The sequence below is a fragment of the Saimiri boliviensis genome, chromosome 10, assembly GCF_048565385.1.
Source record: "Saimiri boliviensis isolate mSaiBol1 chromosome 10, mSaiBol1.pri, whole genome shotgun sequence".
Taxonomy (NCBI): domain Eukaryota; kingdom Metazoa; phylum Chordata; class Mammalia; order Primates; family Cebidae; genus Saimiri; species Saimiri boliviensis.
The window spans coordinates 64,560,955-64,582,011 of NC_133458.1; the positions used below are offsets into that span (position 1 = coordinate 64,560,955).

Consider the following 21,057-nt stretch of genomic DNA (forward strand, 5'->3'; position numbering starts at 1 on the left):
AAGAGAAGGAAGTCACTGATGAAGGGTTTGTACATTTATTATGAGATTTTAAAAGTTTATGATGATTACATATAGCTCAATTTCTTGTATTTATATTTTAGTCATATAATAATTCATTTAGATGAACACTGAAATAGTAACACACTCAGCTGAGCCAAAGCAAAGTCTAGTGCACAGATGGCAGAAGTTTTAGCCACATGCCATCTCATGGACTGATGGTACCACTGGGAACATCATGCTGAAGGAGAGTCTAAACTCCAATTTGGCTCCATGGAAGCAAGAGCTTTAATTTAATATGACTGCTGTAGTGCAAATCTACGCCAACTATCCCCAGGAAGAACCGGGTCTCTGGCAGCCACATTCCTATGGAAGTGCATGAAATGCATTAAAACTACTTCATAAATCGTGGATCTTTTGAAGCACATGAGTAAAGCACATATCTATCTCCAAAATAAAATTAAATCCTAAGTGAGAGTGATTTGAGGAGCTTAATTCTCCAAATAGTTGAAGTAATCAAGCTTGAGCTTACAGCTCTACCACGCTCCAACTAGATGTTTTAAGAAAAAGTAAACAGACCAGTAAATAATTTTAAAGTAGTGGGTGAGGCTGCACTAGAGGTATACAAGGAATGAAACACAATCCAACATAAAATAGAAATAAGGCAACAGGAGATTCACTTGTAACCAAGACTGGCTGTAATTAAAGAAAGGAGATGAATCCATCAAATTTGTCAAGGGGAAGGAAACTCTCTAACTACAGGGACATCCTGAAGACTATGCTCCATGCTTTTGGAAAGAATGGCTGAAAGCAGAAGGGGAGGAGATACTCATTTTGAGGTATTAATAATTAAAATGAAATTAACTGAATGATGTCTGATATGGTTTGGCTCTGTGTCCCCACCAAAATCTCTATCTCAAATTGTAATCCCCATGTGTTGATGGAGGTACCTGTAAGCCCCAAGTCGAGGGAGGGAGGTAATTGGATCATGGGGGCAGTTTCCCCCATGATGTTCTTGTGATGGTGAGTTCTCATAAGATCTGATGACTTTATAAGCATTTGCCATTCCCCCTGCTTGCATTTCTCTCTCCTGCCGACTTGTGAAGAAGGTGCCTGCTTCCCCTCCACCATGATTGTGTTTCCTGAGGCCTCCCCAGCCATGTGGAACTGTGAGTTAAAACCTCCTTCCTTTATAAATTACACAGTCTTGGGTAGTATCTTTATAGCAGTGTGGGAACAAACTAATATAATGTCAGAGGCATGGTTTTGTAATACTTTAGCATTCACCCCAAAGCCAATTCAGAACCACAACTGATGAAGCATACCTTGGGATTTGTTCAGTTATGGCCTGTAACCTTGGGTCAGCAAGGGCCTTCTTCCCTAATGCTTATCCTCAACCAGAAAATTACCATTTACTTAGACTATGATTTCCTCAGAGGACCCTGGTAAGTTGAAACCAAACAGCAGGTGCTGGGACACTGAAGGTGAGCTACCTGCCTCCTAATCCTCTGAGCCTCTTTTTAGCCCTTTTCTAGACAGCTCAGGCTCAAGCAGAGCTCTGTAGCCTCACAAACAATATATGGAGATGAAATCTATAGTCACCATGTAATATATAGCAGGCTGCTTCATATTCTGTTATGTTACCTGGGCTAACTTGCCATAATTACATGTTAGGTTTTAATAAATATTAAATGAATGAATATATACTTTAACAATATTTTAAAAAGTAATAGTGAAATGAGGCTAAAGATGCTTAAAGAAAATGTTTTATTTTCATTGGTTGACAACTAATTGTTCAGTTAAATGGTAACTAACTCTCATACTGCATCCTAAATTAAGACAGACACTCTGCTGGCAAGTAGAAAATAGACTAATTTCATTTTTTATCTGTTAAGCTCTCTTGATTAAAAAAAAAAAAAAAAGGGCAAACCAGGCCAGTTTTAAATTTAAGAAACAGAAACATTGTTAGTGCTTCTTGTATCAACACACTTCATATTCAGAGCTACCCCCAAGAGGTAACATATTATCTTCTTTTCAAAGATGGGGAAACTGAAACTTGGTATTGGTATTATCTATAATGATCAAACCACATAGTAAGAGGCACAAGCCAGCATTAGAATTCAGATCTTCCTTGAAAGCATACAGCTTAAATTTTTTTCAAAAAATTTATTCCATTACAAATGTAGTACCTGCTTATTGGAGAATATTGGAAAAACAGTAAGAAGGGAGAAGATGAACTCATGATTCTGACTCCCAGTGGTAGCCAGATCAGTGTTTTGGGACATGCTTTCCAATACTCTGCTATGTATATTTTTTAAAGTGTGAACACATAGCATATCAAAATGGATGTATCAGTATTTTAAAAACTAAAATCTGATTTAAAAAGGAAAGCATATAGAAAATCTGAAAAATACTGAAATATATAAAGAAAATTAAAGTCATCTAGAATTCCATTAACCAAAAGAAACATTGTTAAGGTTTTCATATATTCCCTTAGTCTTTTTCTATCAATTTTCTTTTTATATAGTTAATCTTATAATATACAAGATTTTTAAGTATAGTTAACAAAGGTTTAAATGATGACAAAAGGGACTTGGTGACAGATAGTTAGTATTTGCCAATTAAATTATTGAACAGGTTTTAAAGGGCCTGTGCTAAATTTCTACTAAGATGAATCCTGACATGGATTATTGGATTACCTTTTTTTTTTTTTTTTTTGAGACGAAGTTTCGCTCTTGTTGCCCAGGCTGGAGTGCAATGGCACGATCTCGGCTCACCACAACCTCCGCCTCCTGAGTTCAGGCAATTCTCCTGCCTCAGCCTCCTGAGTAGCTGGGATTACAGGCACACGCCACCATGCCCAGCTAATTTTTAGTATTTTTAGTAGAGACGGGGTTTCACCATGTTGACCAGGATGGTCTCGATCTCTTGACCTCGTGATCCACCCGCCTTGGCCTCCCAAAGTGCTGGGATTACAGGCTTGAGCCACCGCGCCCGGCCTGATTACCTTTTTTGTTGTTTTTTTTTTTGCACCCAACTGGGTCTGTGTTATTTACATAAGATTTTATGTTTGGAGTCTTTCTAGGAGAGGAAAGATGGCAGTTATAGTCTGATTAACAGTTTTTAGTATCTCAATGAAAAATAAATAATGTGATTTAAACATTTTGCACACTTAAATTTACAGAGAGTTTTAGCAAGAAAATAAGGCATGACTGACAGTGGCTCAAGGAAGTTCTAAATGGTGTAACAGACTAGATCTTATTAAAGTTCCAAAGAATTTATTATCAAAACTAAAAATAAAACTTCAGTTGTACATAAAGTAATAAACTTTAAAACAGCTGTTGAAAAGTCGTGATGTAAGTTTACACATATTACTGAAGGCAGAGAGGACAAGCGAAGGAGAGCTCCAGTTGGAATGTCAATTATGTTCATTCAGCTTCCTCTTGATTTAAACACTCATGACACATTGGATGAACTGAAAGAAAAATCAGCATTATACAACAGACCTCAAAACACTTACACAGCATAGCCTATTTCTGGCAGCTTACATTGGGTTTTCTAATGTGAACATGAGTAAAACAACCCCCACTAAATGACAGATGGAAAAGTTTCCTTTTTTTAGAGAAGCGGTCAAATGTAAAATCCATAGGGTTTCTCACACCAAAACTTCTTACAGAAAGCAGATACTACTACTTCAATGGATAACTAATTTAAATAATTATTCAAATATTATTTAATAATATCTAAGACTCCAGAAATGGTCATAGTCAAAGATACCTACCACAAACACAAATAACTGGAGTTTATACTTTTGTATCATGTGGGGATTTCCAAACTTCACGGTATTACTCTAATGGAGCACCTTTAAACAGTTTAGTCCCTTAAAATCTGCTTTATTCAAATAAATCCTAGCATGCAAGTATATGTATGCACAGAAACAGAACAGCTAACCCTTCAGACACCGAAGATTAGCAATATCGGTATTTGCTGTGACATGTTGGCTTCCACACTAAACACAAAGCAATAGATTCTACTCTATTGGTGTTCCCTACACTGGTAAGGTACTGTGCACTGCTAACGCTTGCAGCTCTATCACAAGGTCAATGTGATTATCCCTATTTTAGAGAAAAGGAAAATAAGGATCAGAATGTTTAGAAATCTTTTAAGTAGCCCCTCTGAAGCCAAAGCCCATGGTCCTTCCATCCCCCAGGCAGCCTCCTGATCTTTAGAAAGAGCAAGGGGACTGTGAACTAAGAAGTTTATGCATGCTCAAGAGAACACACCCTTAAGTAGTAAAATAAGCATATTTACACAAACATACTAAGCTTTTAAAAGTGTATTAGTTTACTAATAACTGCAGCAGCTGCTAAACCAAAAATATATGCATCTTATATTTTGTAATGGAGAAACACTTTAGAATATTCAGTGATTACACTGATTTCAATTCTAACAAGTTTTTTTTTTTTTTTTAAATCAATGGCTGAGCCAAAACTGAAGAAACAAGTAATCAATCTCCCCAGCCTTGTTATACACATCCAGCTAATAACATCACACTTGGTTATGTTTGCACTGGTTACATGGCCTTGCCCTACCCTCATTTAGTGTGGCTGTTTAGTAAATAACTTGTTTTAAATTGTGATTTAAGTTGGTGCCTGCCTTATGCCCTCAATGCAAAGCATAGCTTTGAGCTGTTTTCGGTTCTCAATGACTGACATGATTTTTTTATAGAAGACAAAAGCAGATAGTTTATCTGCATAGTGTTTTTCAAGGGCATTTCTAATAGAAATCTTACAACAGCTCAGTGAAAAAGGCATTGCTATTGTATCTACTTTATTCATATAGTGTCACAGCAATTAAGAAACCTGCTTAAGTGACCCAGTTAATAAATGCAACAAGCTGGGTCTTTGAATGCAAATCAAACCATGGTCTAACTATAGTTAAGACTAATACATGAAATTAATAAATTTTGTATAACTCTTTCTATGTAACCCTTGAATCCCTTATTTCTCTGGCATCCTTAAGATGTTCTTAACAGCTAATTTCAAAGGGATCACATCTGGTGTATCCCTTTTTCATCTACTTCATCATTTTCATTTACTATATCTCTTAATTTCTAAGACTTACATCATCATATGGGAAATTCACAACACCTTGCTGAGCAGTATCCCGTCTTCGAAAGCTGTCTGTAAAACAACACAGTAAAATTCATGGTTTTTAAAATGGTTTTTCTAAAATCATAAAAGAATTATTTTGGGCCAGGCATGGTGGCTCATGCCTGTAATACCAGTACTTTGGGAGGTCACGGTGAGCAGATCACCTCAGGTCAGGAGTTTGAGACCAGCCTAGCCAACATGGTGAAACCCTGTCTCTACTAAAAATACAAAAATTAGCTGGGCATGGTGGCAAGTGCCTGTAATCCCAGCTACTAGGGAAGCTGAGGCAGGAGAATCGCTTGAACACAGGAGGCGGAGGTTGCAGTGAGCCAAGATCATGCCATTGCACTCCAGCCTGGGAGACAAGAGCGAGACTTCATCTAAAAAAAAAAAAAGTTAATTGTTTTGGCATTGTGTTCAACACTATAATAACATTTAAATTGTGCAACCAATTAACATAAACAAAGACCAAAGCAAAGAAGCCAACTATATGAATAGTAAAAGATTTGATATGCAACAAAGTAACAGACAGAAGTTGGCCAGCTGTCTTTTTCAATGTGGATCTGGAGAAAATATCTTACCCAAAGTCAGTAAAAGCTGTGCAACTTCCATGGCCATTACTTAATTGTGATAAAAGCAGGCATTGCTACTTACAGGAAGAATTTCTATCTTCTTAATAACAAAGATACTGCTTAAAAAGCAGAGAGTCCCTGATACAACAAATGTGCTGTGATCAGTTTCTCCGCCATTTCAGCTTTGCCCTGTAGAAAAGGCTTCACTTTCACTCTTTCCAAATATTCCACATTCTAGGGAAAAATTCCTCATAATCTGATAAAAAATGCCCAAGTTAGCTGATTATGTTTTAGAACATTTTAGTAAAATTTATTTATTTATTTTAATGGCAGACCACTTACTAATCCAAAATAAGTTCTGGAAAAAAAAAATATTCTGCTAGATATGCTTAATAGTAATCTGAAAAAACTACTAAAGCAAGAAAAAAATTGGGGAAGAATAAAAGTTGAGAAGCACTGAGAGATGAAATGTCATGAAAACTGTCTTGGCTTGCGGTGATGACATGACCTCATGGAACTCACCTGTAAGAGCCCTCAGTTTGACGCAGCAGGCAATGTAGTCATCAAAGGTGATCTTTCCATTGGTGCTATACCGTTTTGCAATTGAATTCACGGCCTGGGGACTCAACCTAAATCCTAAAAGAAAGAAGTCATCCAGTAAAAAGGTTAAAGGATTGCAAAAGCCCATTAAAAAATAAAATAAGACTTCGAACTTAATTATGAATACACACAATTACTAAGAAAACAGAAACTGCCTTCAGATAGCAATTTATTTATTTCGTTGTTTGTGAGAGGGAGTCTCACTCTGTTGCCCAGACTGGAGTGCAGTGGCGCAATCTCGGCTCACTGCAACCTCCACCTCTCAGGTTTTCAAGCGCTTCTCCTGTTTCAGCCTTCAGAGTAGCTGGGATTACAGGAGCATGCTGCCATGCCTGGCTAATTTTTTTGTATTTTAGTAGAGATGGGGTTTCATCGTGTTGCCAAGGCTGGTCTCAAACTCCTGAGCTCAGGCAATCCACCCACCTTGGCCTCCCAAAGTGCTGGGATTATAAGCGTGAGTCACCGCACCCAGCCTAGTTTTAAAAATAAAAAACAACTTACTTCTACTGATGAATGGAGAGTTCTAGTAAGCCATACCCACCCATTGTTGTCAGGGCCTTCTGCAATTCTTGTGGATCTACTGTGCCACTCCTATCAGTGTCAAAACTGATAAAATGTTGTCTCCAGCCATTCAGTACAGCCCAGAGTTCTTTAAATTCATTGAAACCCATTGTGCCAGACATATCTCTCTGAACTAGAATCAAGGATCAGAGCTGTATTTTGTAATATTTTCTAAGGATTAAATGAAAGATCAAGTTTAAGAAGAATTCAATATTCTTTCCACTAAAATGGCTACAAAAGTTATTGTAGATTATTCTTGGTATGATGTAAGATTCATGATTTAAAAATATAATAAAAAGTGGCTATGGAGAAAAACCTCAAGTACCTATTTTTACTATGGGAAAAAGATAACTTACATGACCTGATGATAAGGAAACAGTGTTGCCATTGTGAGCCACATATAAAAAGACGTCTTGTCAGTGGAACTAGGCTGTACTTTCTGCCTGCTTCAGGGTATGCTGTTTGCCCTTCTGTCCTAGTGTCATTTCTGGTACTAATATTCCCTTGTTTAGTCCTCCCAGACAATTGAGGTGGGATGGAATGCATTGGATGATCAGCAGTAGCTAAACTCCGTCCAACAACTGGGATGTGAAAAATTCCATCACTTGCAGAGCAATCAGTGTTAAAGAATAAAAAGGCTTTCCTGACACTCTGGACTCTATACTTGTTCTATAATACTTTGATGTTTCTTTGAATTTCTGAACAACATTCTGTTTACTAAATTTATTTTCTTCCTTTATTCATACCAAATTACATCCTGTAATAGAAGCTAATTATTTCAGAAAGCTTTTTAGTGATCATTCATTACTTTGTGTTTACTAAATATTAATTCTAACATGAATTCCTTTAGAATTAAAAAAAAATTATTCTGGACAAAAATCAAGGTAAAGGATACATCCAGCATTGAAACCATAAGCCGACAAGTCTCCAGGTTAAAAGCTGTCAAGAAAAGTACACACATATTAACACAATTCCAAAAATTCATATTACACTGGATACATTCAAATTAATTAAAAAATGATTATTATATACTTTTATGTTTACATGCTACTCAATTTATGTGTGACTAATCATATGGAACTTCAAAGTAGCTTTTTCTCCATAAAGAGGATTTTTCACTAGTACCTAAATCTGATTTAAATCACTTTGATAGAATTCTTTTTAAAAAGTATTATACAGGCAAGGTGCAGTGGCTCATGCCTGTAATCCCAGTACTTTGGGAAGCTGAGACAGGATGATCACCTGAGGTCAGGACTTTGAAACCAGCCTGGCCAACATGGTAAAACTCCATCTCTACTAAAAATACAAAAATTAGCCAGGTGTGGTGGCACACACCTGTAATCCCAGCTACTCAGGAGGCTAAGGCAGGGGAATTGCTTGCACCTGGCAGGAGGAGGTTACAGTGAGCAAGATGGTGCCATTGCACTCCAGCCTGGATGCAAGACCTCCAGCCTGGGTGCAAGACTGTCTCAATAAATAAATAAATAAATAAATAAATAAGGATTACATAGTGTACTGTTCATACTTTCGTGCTTTGAAACTGTAATATGGTGAGTTCAAGTCACCATAACAAACCATAATGTATTATATCGAACATGTTGGGTGGGAAGGTAGGGTTGTTTTGTTCCTGCTCATAAGTGACTATAAATTGTTAAGTTTGCGGATTCTGTGTCTGATTACTTCTTTTTCTATTTTCCCTTCAACGTCAGGTACTGAACAGAAACTTCCTACCTCAAGTCGTCTATGACCTCTTAGCTTATATATGAAACCAGGTAAATATGCTTGTTAGAATTATGTGTTAAATCAGAGCACTCTGGATAAGATCCCATGACCAATTCAGTGGTGGTCACTGTTCAGAAGCCTTTTTAACTTAGCTACAGTTTAGGACTGTTCTGAGGGCATTTTGGTACCTCACTTACGTAACTAAACCAGAGCACATGCAATCGGTGAGGTTACTGGTAATCTAAGAAATAGGAAATTTAAAACAACCTTTTACATCTTACATGGTATTAATGGGATTTAATGACTGATGAAACTGCAAAGGTACAAAGAAACTATAAGGCTAAATGGGAGAAGTGACCAGGGTCATGTGGGAAAAGCTGGTATGAATTCTGCAAGTTTGTTAACACACAGAGCTAACATTTTTTACAGCTCTTTCTAGCTTCATAATTTTTCTCTAACCAAAATGAAATTAAAACATAACTGAGCTAACTAATGACTGTAATGTCTCCCAACAGTGCAAACTAGGTTTTACACATTTAAGAGATTCCTGTGTTTGGCATGAGCTTTACTGGAAATAAAGATTGGTGACTATTTCTACTTTCAATTCCATTCTGCTTTCATTCTACTGTTTCTATTTCAATCTCCACTGATCCACAGATAATATTCTCTGAGGTGAGAGGAGGAGGAAGCACATTTACACTTTTGGGAAAGAGCTGGGGAGATTCTTCATTCTGACTTTTAAGTTGTGTGGCAGTATGAAGTCCCTCTAATCTGCAGCTGTAGTTCTCAACCCTGGTGCTTAACAGAATCAAAGCTTTAAAAGATTCTGATACCTGGGCTGCACCACAGAACAATTACATCAGGAACTCTGAGTGTGGGACCTGGGTAGTCATATTTTTTTTTTTTTTTTTTTTTGAGACGGAGTTTCACTCTTGTTACCCAGGCTGGAGTGCAATGGCGCGATCTTGGCTCACCGCAACCTCCGCCTCCCAGGTTCAGGCAATTCTCCTGCCTCAGCCTCCTGAGTAGCTGGGATTACAGGCACGCGCCACCATGCCCAGCTAATTTTTTGTATTTTTAGTAGAGACGGGGTTTCACCATGTTGACCAAGATGGTCTCGATCTCTTGACCTCGTGATCCACCCGCCTCAGCCTCCCAAAGTGCTGGGATTACAGGCTTGAGCCACCGCGCCCGGCTGGGTAGTCATATTTTTAAAAAGCTTTTCAGATGATTCTAGTGAGCAGCAAGGTTGAGACCACCATTCTACTCAAAGTGTGATTCCTGGATCAGCCATACTAGCATCACCCAGGAGCTTGAAGAACTGCAGAATTGCAGCCCTTAACCTACACCAGTAAAATAAGAAGGCGAATTTTATCGGTTTGCAATCCCAGCACTTTGGGAGGCCGAGACAGGCAGTCACCTGAGGTCAGGAGTTTGAGACCAACCTGGCCAACATGGTGAAACCCTGTCTCTACTAAAAATTAAAAAAATTAGCTGAGCGTGGTGGCATGTGCCTGTAATTGCAGCTACTCAGGAGGATGGGATTGCACAGGTGATATATATTCATGATAAAGGTGATATATATTCATGTTAAAGCAACTGGCTCAACCTGAACCAGCATCACATGGAAACTTGTTAAAGGTGAAATTCTCAGGGCTTACTCCAGACATCTGAAAGAGAAACTCTGGGGCAGGACCCAGCAATCTGGTTTTTGTAAGCTTTCCAGGTGATGCCAATGCTGCTCAAGTTTATGAACTACTGCTCTGGAGGGCTTGACAAAAAAACCACAGGGCAGAGCCAACTGTGTTGGGCTCACATTCAAGGTATTAAAGGGGCCGTGAGGCAGATAGCTTCTCTGTTTCTGTTTAATGAATGGCATACCCATCCACTCTGCAGTCACTGAAGCCAGAAACCTGGGAGCCTCCTCAATTCCCTCTCCCCAAATAATCAATCACTTTCTAAACAGCTGTAGAGTCCATCTCCAGCCCCACTATCACTTTAGTTAGCATTTTGCTCACCTGTGTGACTCCAGCAGCTCCCTAGTGGGCATCCCTGACTCTTGTTTTACTCCCATGTCGCCCAGTTTACTAGTCTTTACCCTACAGTCAGGGGTGGTTATGTGCTCTCCTTTGTAAAACACAGTATCAGGGATCTACTGCTTTCAGGATAAAGTCCAAGCACCTTAACTGGTATATAAGGTTGTACACTTATTTTGCCAGGCAGGCTCATCTCTTACTCTCGTTCAACCCCTATCTTCATGGAGAATTTCTCTGTCCTTTGACTGAACCATGCTCTTTCTGAGTCTTCTGCACATGCTGTTCTAACTGCCTATGACACAACTTCCCATCCCAGTCACTTCATGGTCAGCATCATTTCTGCTGGAATTTCACTTCTGCTCAGCTTACGTATCAATTCTGCAAGGAAAACTTTCCTGATTCCTGTCTGGGTTGTGTGCCCATCCTATGTGATTCCACAGCCTCTCTCCTTACTTTTCCCAGTGCTTTTCCCAACTTCCAGGCATTGATTGTGGCTGCACAGCCAGCACCTAGCTCATAGGAAGTGTCCACTAAAAATGTACTGGTTGGATGAATGAATGGATAGATGGCACCGAATTCTCACCCCCACGCAGGAAGCTGTAGAGCCCTGCATTTTATATGCACAGCCCTCTTAGACAGACATCTAAGAAGGAATGTGTTTTGTGAATAAGATCTGATCTTTACTAATACTCAAAAAAGTAATGTATAATCTTAAATCAAAATGTCAGTGAGGCTACAGGGCTATTGATTTTTCTAGCTTAGAAAATTTTCCATATTTATTAACTCAGCAGCCAGCTGTTAAGTACTTACTATGTTCAGGGTTCAGGGTAACAGGAACTTTAAGAGACACAAATGTGAAATTGCACACTGCCCTAGCTGTCAGTCTAAGGAAAAGATAAGCCACATACTCATACAACCCTAATCATGGTAGAGTGCCGAATTATAATGGAGGTGCCAGAAAGTACCAGAAGGGATTAAGGAGTGAGAGGCTCCTTCCTAGTAGGAGAATCAAGAAAGACTTCATAGAAGACAGAATTTAAGCCAAGCCTTGAATGACAAGAATGATGGGGGCATCTGGTGACAGCTAAGGACCAGCGTAAGCAAAGGGAGAAGTAGAAGGCCCAGGACAGGCAAAGCATAAGCTCAATATGACCTGCAAAGTGCACAAAAAAAGTGGGAGCAGATATGGTTGGTCAGGGAGGCTGCATTATAGAAGACCTTGAGTTCCTTCTAAGCCGTTAGTAATGACTGAGGAGGAGAAGGACAGGTTAGAGCTGTGTGTCAGGAAGGTGGGGAATCTGGCCATTTGTGTGAGAAGAATCTGAAAGGGCAGTGAGATGGCAGTGAACAAAGGTGAATGAGCAAAAAATGTATCAATACAGATAGTTCCAACGAACTAGAACGCTGACGTCCAATAAGTTTGGGTACGGAAAACTCTTGCTCAATTTTGTTCATAGTATTTTTCCTCTAGAAATAGCTTTTATTGGTGTTAATTCTAATTATTTAAAATTATTAATTAAAATTATAAGTATCACATATTATATGGCTATAATATAAATGCAACTACATATAACTATAAATTAAAATTAAACATTTTAAAAACAAATTAATTTAAATTGATGTAAATTTTAATAATTTTCAAAGAATCACTGCTATGATTTCACCTTTACTCTTCTTCTCTTCTGTTCATTCTACTAGAATGCCTCAAACATCTTTTCTTCTTGTAGAAACATACAATATAATGGATCTAGAAAGAAAGCCCTACCTCCAGCTGTTTCTCTCAACCTTACCACAGAGGAACAACTAAATTCAAGGGAAAAAGAGAAGGTGAATTACAATCTTACTGACTGGAACACAACCTTTCACCAACTCTACCTCTAGGTATGATTGCTTCCTTTTAAACTGGTTAAGAAGGGCCCATAGGCACTGAGCTGGAGTATCCCACCTGCCTAACCAATTTGGATCTGTGCCTTTTGGTTTGGAAGCTGGGTTTAAAAGACTAACGGCCATATAATATCAGTATTACAAAATCCTGAGACCTGACAGGCAGGATGGTTCTGTGGTTTAGTACAGCTGCGAGAGAGCAGGCAAATGATTCAATCACATAGTCCCATGACTCAGAAAATGCCTTCTCTTTAATGCATTGACCTAAGGCCATCACTAATTGTGGCTTTCTCAATGAAATTTTAAAAGGACTGCTCTCTAAGCATAACCCATATTGTTAGTCAGATGCTAAAATCTGCCACACCTCATCTACTGAAAGGGTGTAGAGTAACAGGCCATGCCAGGATCTCACTGCACTTTGATAAACCCTGCTATTAGGTAGGCCTACCTCGTTTAACAGCTGTACTGCTTGAGGTTAACAATAAACAATTTAAATGTACTGCCTACACAATAAAGAAAAAAAGTCCCATAAACCAGAAAGTGCTCCTTTTGCATAGGACTAGACTAAATAACAGGAACTTGAAAGGTTCTTTGTTTGTATTAATTCCTCTAATTAGGAAATAGTAATAGGATACCAAAGTCACATAAAACAAAGGATGATGGAAACAAATGCAAGGAGTTCAGAGACAGCCATCTAATAGATGCCAAGTCAAAGTGTGTGTGTGTGTGTTTAAAGCCACTGTAAATTCACAGGTGTGAATTCTGCTTTCAACATTTTAATCTACAGCTATGAAACTGGGTCTTCAATTTGATGTTCTGTCTCAATTAACAACTGGCAAAGAAGTTGGCAGATAATGTATTTGAACTAAGACATTATTCTCTGCCCTGGAAATCTATTATGTTCATGATCTAATTTCAAGAGGAACCACTTCATGTGTGTAGGATGACGAGAAGCCCCAGTTGGGATTTAGCACTTTTTTGGATTTTTGAGACAGGCTGTTGCCCAGGCTGGAGTGCAGTGGCACAATCTTGGCTCACAGCAACCTCTACCTCCTGGCCTCAAGTAATCCTCCTGCCTCAGCCTCCTGAGTAGCTGGGACCACAGGTGCATGCCACCATGCCTAATTTTTAAATTTTCTGTAGACACAAGGTCTCACTATGTTGCTCAGGCTGGTCTTGAACTCTTGGGCTCAAGTGATCCTCCCGCCTCAGCCTCCTAAGTTGCTGGGATTACAGGTATGAGCCACTGTGCCCAGCCAGAGATGAAGCCATTTTGCATTATTTCACTACTTACAGCTCATGGCAGAGTGCTCAAAAGGCAGGAAGGTGGGGTAAGAGCTGAATTATGAAGCAGCAGCTCCAGTAAGTAGAAAGGGTACTTCCCACTTAGCCTGAACACACACTATGAAGTGGAAGAGGAAAGACCTGAGGGATGTCATGGCAAGCACTTATGTTAGCAGGAGCATGCCCAAAGCTCAGAGACCAGGGGTGCAGGACAGGCCACTCAGGGACTAGGGGTGCAGGACCAGCCACTCAAAGCCTTAGTGCCACCAGGTCAGGGCAGAGTAGGCTCTTGGCAATTAACAGCAAATGTCAGTTCCAAATGCCAGTTAATGACACCTGACCTGGTGGATTTCATTTCAGCACCCTACCTTGTCCTCTGTGAAGGAGGCCACCTAAACTGTCTCACTGGTTCTAGGTACACAAAACCCAAATCTGAGAAATCCACTGAATTGGCAGGTAGAATGGAATAATTTATTATTATTATTATTTTAGAGACAGAATCTTGCTCTATTGCTCAGGGTGGAATGCAGTGGTACAATCATAGATTACTGCAGCCAAAAACTCTAGGCCTCAAGCGATCCTCCAGCCTGGGCATCCGAAGTGCTGGGATTACAAGTTTGAGCCACTGTGCCCTGCCTAGAGTGATTCAAATCAACCTTTTTAAATAGCAATCTATTTTAGCTTTTAGAATTCTAAACTTTGCTGGATCAGAAAAGCTGTTTCCTTGAGGGCTGTAATCAGAAGTAACAGCTAAAATAGGAAACACAAGAGTACCTTTAGACAAACTTTGAGACTGTCAACTTACGTTTGTATCCTCCAGCAATGCCTGACTGTGTCAGACATCTCTGCAATTCATCAGCATCTATCTGCCCGTCCTTTAAAAAAAATTAGAGGAATCATAATAGTGATTTGTACTTTCAAGTTATTTGTTTACCCTCAGCATTCAATGAAGCAATAACAACAAACAAAATCAGTATCATCATGCATGACTTTTTATTAAAAGGAATGACTTCCAAAAGTGGGCATTCTTTTCCTTAACCCACTTTCAAAAGTAATTTAATGATGAAAAAAAGAGTTTGTCTGGACAACTACTTTTCTCTCAATCTGAGCTAGGAAACTGCTACACGTAAACCTTTTATTTATGCAAGTTGCTTAAAATCATAATTCCTTGTTTTCTTTTCTTTTATTTATTTAATTTAATTTTTTTTTTTTTTTTTTTTTTTTTGAGGGGAATGGAGAGAGCAGGATACACAGCAGACACCAGTGAATAGAAGGCTTGGTTCAAACAGAAAGTGGCCTCCTTGGTCACCTTTTCTTATGATACAGTGAATGGTTTTTTTCAGAGCACGAATACATCTGAAAGATCCCCGTTAGATTCCCAGTGCCCAATCATTGACTGAACTGGGAAAGAACTAAATATATGTGATTTTTAGGGATTTTAAAACAAAATACATAAATCCTCAAGTCACTGGGTATTATAAGGTATAAATGAAGAGCAGGATCAATAATTTGAAAGACAATGGGTATGCTGAACACAGGCCAGGGCTGCTGAAAGCTAAGCAGGTGGGGTCATTTACATCCTGGAGGCACTGGCAATCTAAGAATGCTATAGTCTTAAGGTTTGCCATGTCTTGAGGTTTCAAAGACACGGATCATTAACAGATTAAGTAGATACTTAAGGGAAAGTCTTCCAGTTTTAGACTATATTTTCCATTCAATTTCTTTAGCTGTATTTCTCAGAGTGCTACCTTAAAAAGTGGTCTTAGGTTTTTATCCCGGAAGATTCTACAGTTTTCACAATAAGATTTTGCTATTTCTAGTTTTTGGTCAAAACAAGACTAGGTTGAATTCATAACAAATATCCTCTCTGTCTGGACATGTCTGGGTTATACCAACAGTGTATTTACTGCACACAGTGACCTTGTGAGCTAGGGAAGTATCCTCTCTCAATGTACGACAGCACCTGCCATGCAACTCAGAATGCAGACAAGTGAAATGTCTTGGGGAGCTGACCTTAACTGCTTCCCTAGGTCAACAGGCCACAATACCTAATAAGGACATGGAGGGGCGGACCTAGTAACAGCATCTGCATCAAAGAGAAACTACGTTGTTCACAAGGTTAACTTCCTGATACTAAGAAGAGCAGTTACTTTCTTATTTAGAAGCTGGTGGGTTTTTACCATCTTTCCTAAGGGGGTGAACAATTAGCAATCAAGTTCAACCCCAAGAAAGTGTCTGTTATAATCTGGTTATGTCTTTAAGTTGTACAAACAAGGGTTTATATCTACCAGATCTTGAATTTCTTCACTTAAAACTACCCTGAACCCTTTAATTCAACCACAAGTTTGGTTTCCAGCTGAACTCACATAAATATGAGTAACACCTTGTCCTAATTTGTTCTGAACATTCAGAAATAAAAAACTAAAGTAACAACTTTCCTTCTTTCTTTTTTTGTTTTGCAGTAGCAAGGGGACTCAGTTCGAGAAGAAGTTCGCTTTGCTGTGTCACTAGATCAAAAGCTACCACAAATGCAGACTATAATCACTCTTTAATATTAAAGGGAAAAGCTGACCTGTCCAGCTACAGCAGCAAAGTAACCATACAGCGGATCTTGAGTTTGTCCGGGAAACGCAGGCCCTCCAGGAGCCCCTCCATACTGTGAAACAGGAAACACATAGACATCATTCTGCCAATCAAGTTTTCTTCTTTCACCACTGAAGGCTTTTGTGCAAGGCCAGACAACTGCCCGCCGCCTGCCCCCGCCCCCCTCGCCCCCACCTCCCGCTTCACAAGGCTCACCTGCCCACCACCGGGCACACTCAAACTGCCACCATCCCACTCCTCTCTTCCATTCTCACCCCGTAATTTAAAAACTGGCTACTTGGACCTACAGAGTTGCTGTGAAAGTGATGTCTGCATATGTAAAGCAACTTTTAAAATCCCTATTAACCTTCAGGCTACTGAGGTGAGTGCAAACTAAGCAAGCCACTGAAAGGCAGGGCTTGGAATTCTCCTTTTGTTAACAGCTTTTATGGTATTTCAAAAGCGTTTTAAGAACGACGGAAGGCTGGAGTTAGTAACATCCTAAGACGGGTGTAGCCCAGGGAAGAGTAAGGAGTCTGGCCGGGCTGTATTTCGTGGTTGGCGAGGAAACAGCCTGTCTCGGAAACAGTTCCCAAGACAACGCACATCCTACACGCCCCGCGAGGCGGTCTCCTACTCCAGCAGGTTTTCCCTTTTTTTCTGTCCCCCTACACTTTTTTTTTTTTTCTTTTTTTTTAAGGGAGGAAGGTAGATCGCAGAATCATTCTAGAATAAAATGACTCAACGTTGTTGCTTTGGGAGGCAACCAAGAGGCGGGGGTGGGGTGGGGGTCAGCCAACACTCATTAACACGATTTCACGCCGCGTATCCGATAAGCCGCAAGGTGGGCTTCTTGGGTCCCCATCCACCCGCACCTTGGACCCGCAGAGCCATCCAGGAGAAGGGACGCGAGAGACAAGGGGAGAGGCCGAACCGCAGGGGCCTAGGGCGAGGCCGCGAGCGCAAGGAGAACCTGGGGGCGGGAGGAGCCCGGGCAGCCGCCCAGCAGCGCCTCACCCCGCTGGCTGCAGCATCTCCGAGGTGGCCTCTTCGCGCCCCGGAGCCACCTGGGCCGCGATCTCGCGCAGTCAGCACTTACCCCGCCTGGGTAGTACCCGCCGCCGGCGCCAGGATGCCCCGGGTACGACATGGTGCAGACTGCGCCGCCGCCGCCCTCGCCCTGCGCGCCAGGCCTCGCCGCCGCCCGCCCCGCCCCGCCCCGCCCCGCCCCGCCCCGCCCCGCCCCGCCCCGCCGCGAGGGGGCCGCCCCCGAGCGCGCCACGAGGGCCGGGGGGACGCGCCCCGCAGCCACCTCCCGCTCCCGCCTCTGCGCGCGGCCGCGGCTCCCCGCCCTGCGCGCTTCCTCGGGTGTTTGCCATGTCGGTGCCAATGCCGTGCACGACCGAAGGCCCAGCGGTGGCCTACGACCTTCGAGGTAATTCCCGTCAGGGACTGTCCTCCCTCTGAAACTAATGGCACGTTCCAACACCAATACACCACGCCAGGAATTCTTTATTTTTTTCCTTCGGACTTGACTATTATCCGACACATTTCTTATTTTAAACAACTTTATTGGACAGGACGGAGCTTTATAAGCGGAGCGCACTATCGCGAGGCAGGGGCTGAATGTGTTAGGGCAATTCTTGGGTGCTGGCGCGTGAAGGAGGCGTTGAAAGGTGAAAATACAAAAGCGCCCTTGGAAAACAGGCATTAACCTGACAAACTGTGCAAGGGAGAGTTTGGCTTGCGGTTGGTTGCAAAATTCATTGAACGACAACTGCGTATTTCCTTCCTAGGGGACAATTTGTTGCTTGTTTAAGCTGGGCGTGGCTCGTGTCCTGAGTAGGACAGAGGACATTTTCCCGGCAGGACAGCCTCACCCATATCGCTCTTAGGAAAATGAATTGTTTGAATTTTCTGGATGAGTCAGACAAAACAATCCATTTTCCTAAAATTATTCAGCTGCTTTTTATATAAGCAAAGTTTAGAACAAATTAAGAGTGTGCTGGTAAGTATTCCGGAAGATAAGAGATAGGAACTTCAATGTAGGTTATTTTTCTTTACTTCACATATTTTTCTTTCTCCCAGTTGAACAGTCTGAAGCAATTCAGGCGTGAGCTTTTTGTTTTGTTTTGTGTAATTTCAGTGACACAGAAAATTGCTTGCCTTTCACTGTTAAGAACTAGACTTAATGATTTCCTGAATTTTAACATACTGAGAAACGCATTAATAAGCAAGATTCACAGTAGTTTGTTGTAGAGGTTGCACAGAAACATTTAAAGGGTCATCAACATTCCACAAATATTGGAGCACCCGCCAATGTGGTGATGTGCTTTTTCGCTGTAGTGGAGCGGCTTCCTCCTTTCTAAATTCATGGGCTTTGTCCTCCTTAGGTTCATTGTTTTTCTCCTGTAACTTCCCTTGTAAGCCCTGTTGAAAACGAAGGTCTAAATCATCAGAAAAATTCAAATAGTCCCTGTTGTAGCAACGACACTGCCTGTTGACTCTTTTGTGTTTGATTCAGGACACAGGTTACTGTTTTCAGTCATCAAGGTAGCAATTATCAAGGTAGATGAGACATCTTATGGGCCCCCTGGTCTCTCTTTGGAAGCCTGTTTCTTCAGAAAGAAGTAACCAACTATAAGGAATAGATGTCAGGACTGAACTTAAAAGTTGAGTAAGATCAAGACTCAAGTTTGAAAAAAGTATAAAGCATATAACACATTTTTAAGTAATGCAGAATTAGCTTTGTGGATAAATGGCTATACGAATTGTCTTATCACTTGTCCTCAGACATCTTCCTACTGCTCTACTGTAAAGAACTGAATTTTAATGAAGTGCTGCACATTCAATTCTTAAAATTATTGCTAACAAATTGGTCAGCTGCTAATACTTTAGTTTGTGGGGGAAAATTGTGGCAACTTATAATAACATCAGACATGTATAGAATAATAAAAATATGCCAGATCCTCATCTGAGCATTTTACTTATCTGCTTAGTCTTAATAAAACCCGTGAAATAGGTACTATTATCATTCTCATTATACAGTTGAGGAAGGGGAAGGAACAGAACAGAGCTGAGGTATGCTGCCAAGCCATCTGACTCCAGAGTCTGTGCTCTACACCAAGAGGCAGCAAACTTTGTGAAGGGCCAGATAGTAAAAATTTTTTTTTTTTTTTTTTTTTTTTTTTTTTGGAGATGGAGTCCTGCTCTGTCACCTAGGTTGGAGTGTAGTGGTGCGATCTCGGCTGACTACACCCTCCGATTCCCAGTTCAAACAATTCTTTTGCCTCAGCCTCCCAAGTAGCTGGGATTACAGGCACCTGCCACCACGCCCAGCTAATTTTTTTGTGTATTTTTAGTAGAGACGAAGTTTTACCATGTTGGCCAGGTTGGCCCGGAACTACTGACCTCAGGTGATCTGCCTGCCTTGGCTTCCCAAAGTGCTGGGATTGATTACAGGCTGAGCTGCTGTGCCCGGCTACCAGATAGTAAATATTTTAGGCCTGTGGGCCATACAGTCTCTGTATGAGAGAGTCCACATACATAGTGGTATGTAGACTATGTAGTCATAGTGGTATGACCACATACCACTCAAGACTGCTATGTAGGTCACAAGTATCCATAGACAATACATAAATCAATGGATGTGGCTGGGTTCCAATACAACTTTATAGACACAGAAATTTGAATTTCATAAGAGTTTCATATGACATGAAATATTATTCTTCATTTTATTTTTCCAGCCATTTAAAAATGTAAATATTATTCTGAGCTCCTTGGTGTACAGAAATAGGAGGTAGACTTGGCCTTTGGGCAGTAGTTTACCAACCACTGCTGGAAACTCATCCAGGATACAGGCTTATAAGATAAAGCCTATGAGTAGAGTACTGTTATTTGTCGTAACAATTTACTAAATCCTAAAAAAAGACCGTAGGAGGGTGGTGATAGTAGCACAGGTTAGGGAGAGAACTATGTGAGGTTTATAGATAAGATGTGGGTCATAGTTATTTTGGGAAGTCATGGGAATTACAGAAACCTTTCTGATCATATACTCCAATCCTGCTGTTTTACAGAGGAAAAGACCAAGGCTGAGGGATGGCAAATAACTGGCCCCAGCTCTTGAAGAGCAGACTTAGCCAGATGTAAATATTTCTCCCTTCCCAATTAAAGCTGTGACAGTAGCTAAATATGCTTTCAGAGAGAATCCCATTCTTTGTGGTACACCTTCCCCGGTTATGTTTTCAACACAAAAGGCAGCATGGACACTTTCTTGTTCCTGGAGAAAAGTTAATATAAAGCTCTGCATATAGTATCCAAGTGGGACTTCTTCACTCAGATATGTGGTGAAAGAAATAGTGTAACTCAGTAACTGTAGTTATTTCACCATATCCTATGGTTGAATTAACCATAGGTCTTCACTTGTCAGGAAGAAATAAGCAATAACATTTGCCAATTTAAAGTTTCAGCTTTTGTTTAGTTCTGATGTGGGTATGGCACCTCATGATTTAAAGACCCCTGGCTTCGAGAGAAACTCAGACCTCCAAATGTGAGTGGAAATGAGTGTTTGATAGCAACATAGGTAACCAATTAATACCATCTCCATTTTTTAAAGATTGTTGGGAAAGAGTGTGAAGCCTAGGATATTCATTTGGGAATAAAAGC

The 21,057-nt window shown here is 40.5% G+C and overlaps 1 protein-coding gene across 1 annotated transcript; it reads right to left on the reverse strand.

The window, feature by feature from the left end:
- Nucleotides 1-1,903: 1,903 nt before the first annotated feature.
- On the reverse strand, nucleotides 1,904-17,605 carry SRI (sorcin). The gene is made up of 8 exons (XM_039472762.2): nucleotides 17,492-17,605; nucleotides 16,382-16,465; nucleotides 14,615-14,684; nucleotides 7,779-7,822; nucleotides 6,864-7,011; nucleotides 6,245-6,358; nucleotides 5,122-5,180; nucleotides 1,904-3,472 (listed from the first exon to the last, which is right to left on the reverse strand). Exons 1-8 carry the CDS (start codon nucleotides 17,540-17,542, stop codon nucleotides 3,446-3,448), a joined length of 597 nt encoding a protein of 198 aa, XP_039328696.1. The 5' UTR covers nucleotides 17,543-17,605; the 3' UTR covers nucleotides 1,904-3,445.
- Nucleotides 17,606-21,057: the final 3,452 nt, after the last annotated feature.

Excerpts from the sequence above, each read along its gene's own strand:
- SRI (XM_039472762.2), bottom strand. The coding sequence starts at position 17,542 with ATGTCGTACCCGGGGCATCCTGGCGCCGGCGGCGGGTACTACCCAGGC. Across the intron at positions 14,685-16,381 it reads TTGCTGCTGTAGCTGGACAG|GACGGGCAGATAGATGCTGA; the intron begins GTCAGCTTTTCC and ends TTTTTTTTAAAG. Across the intron at positions 3,473-5,121 it reads TGAATTTCCCATATGATGAT|TTCATCCAATGTGTCATGAG; the intron begins GTAAGTCTTAGA and ends TTTTTCTTTCAG.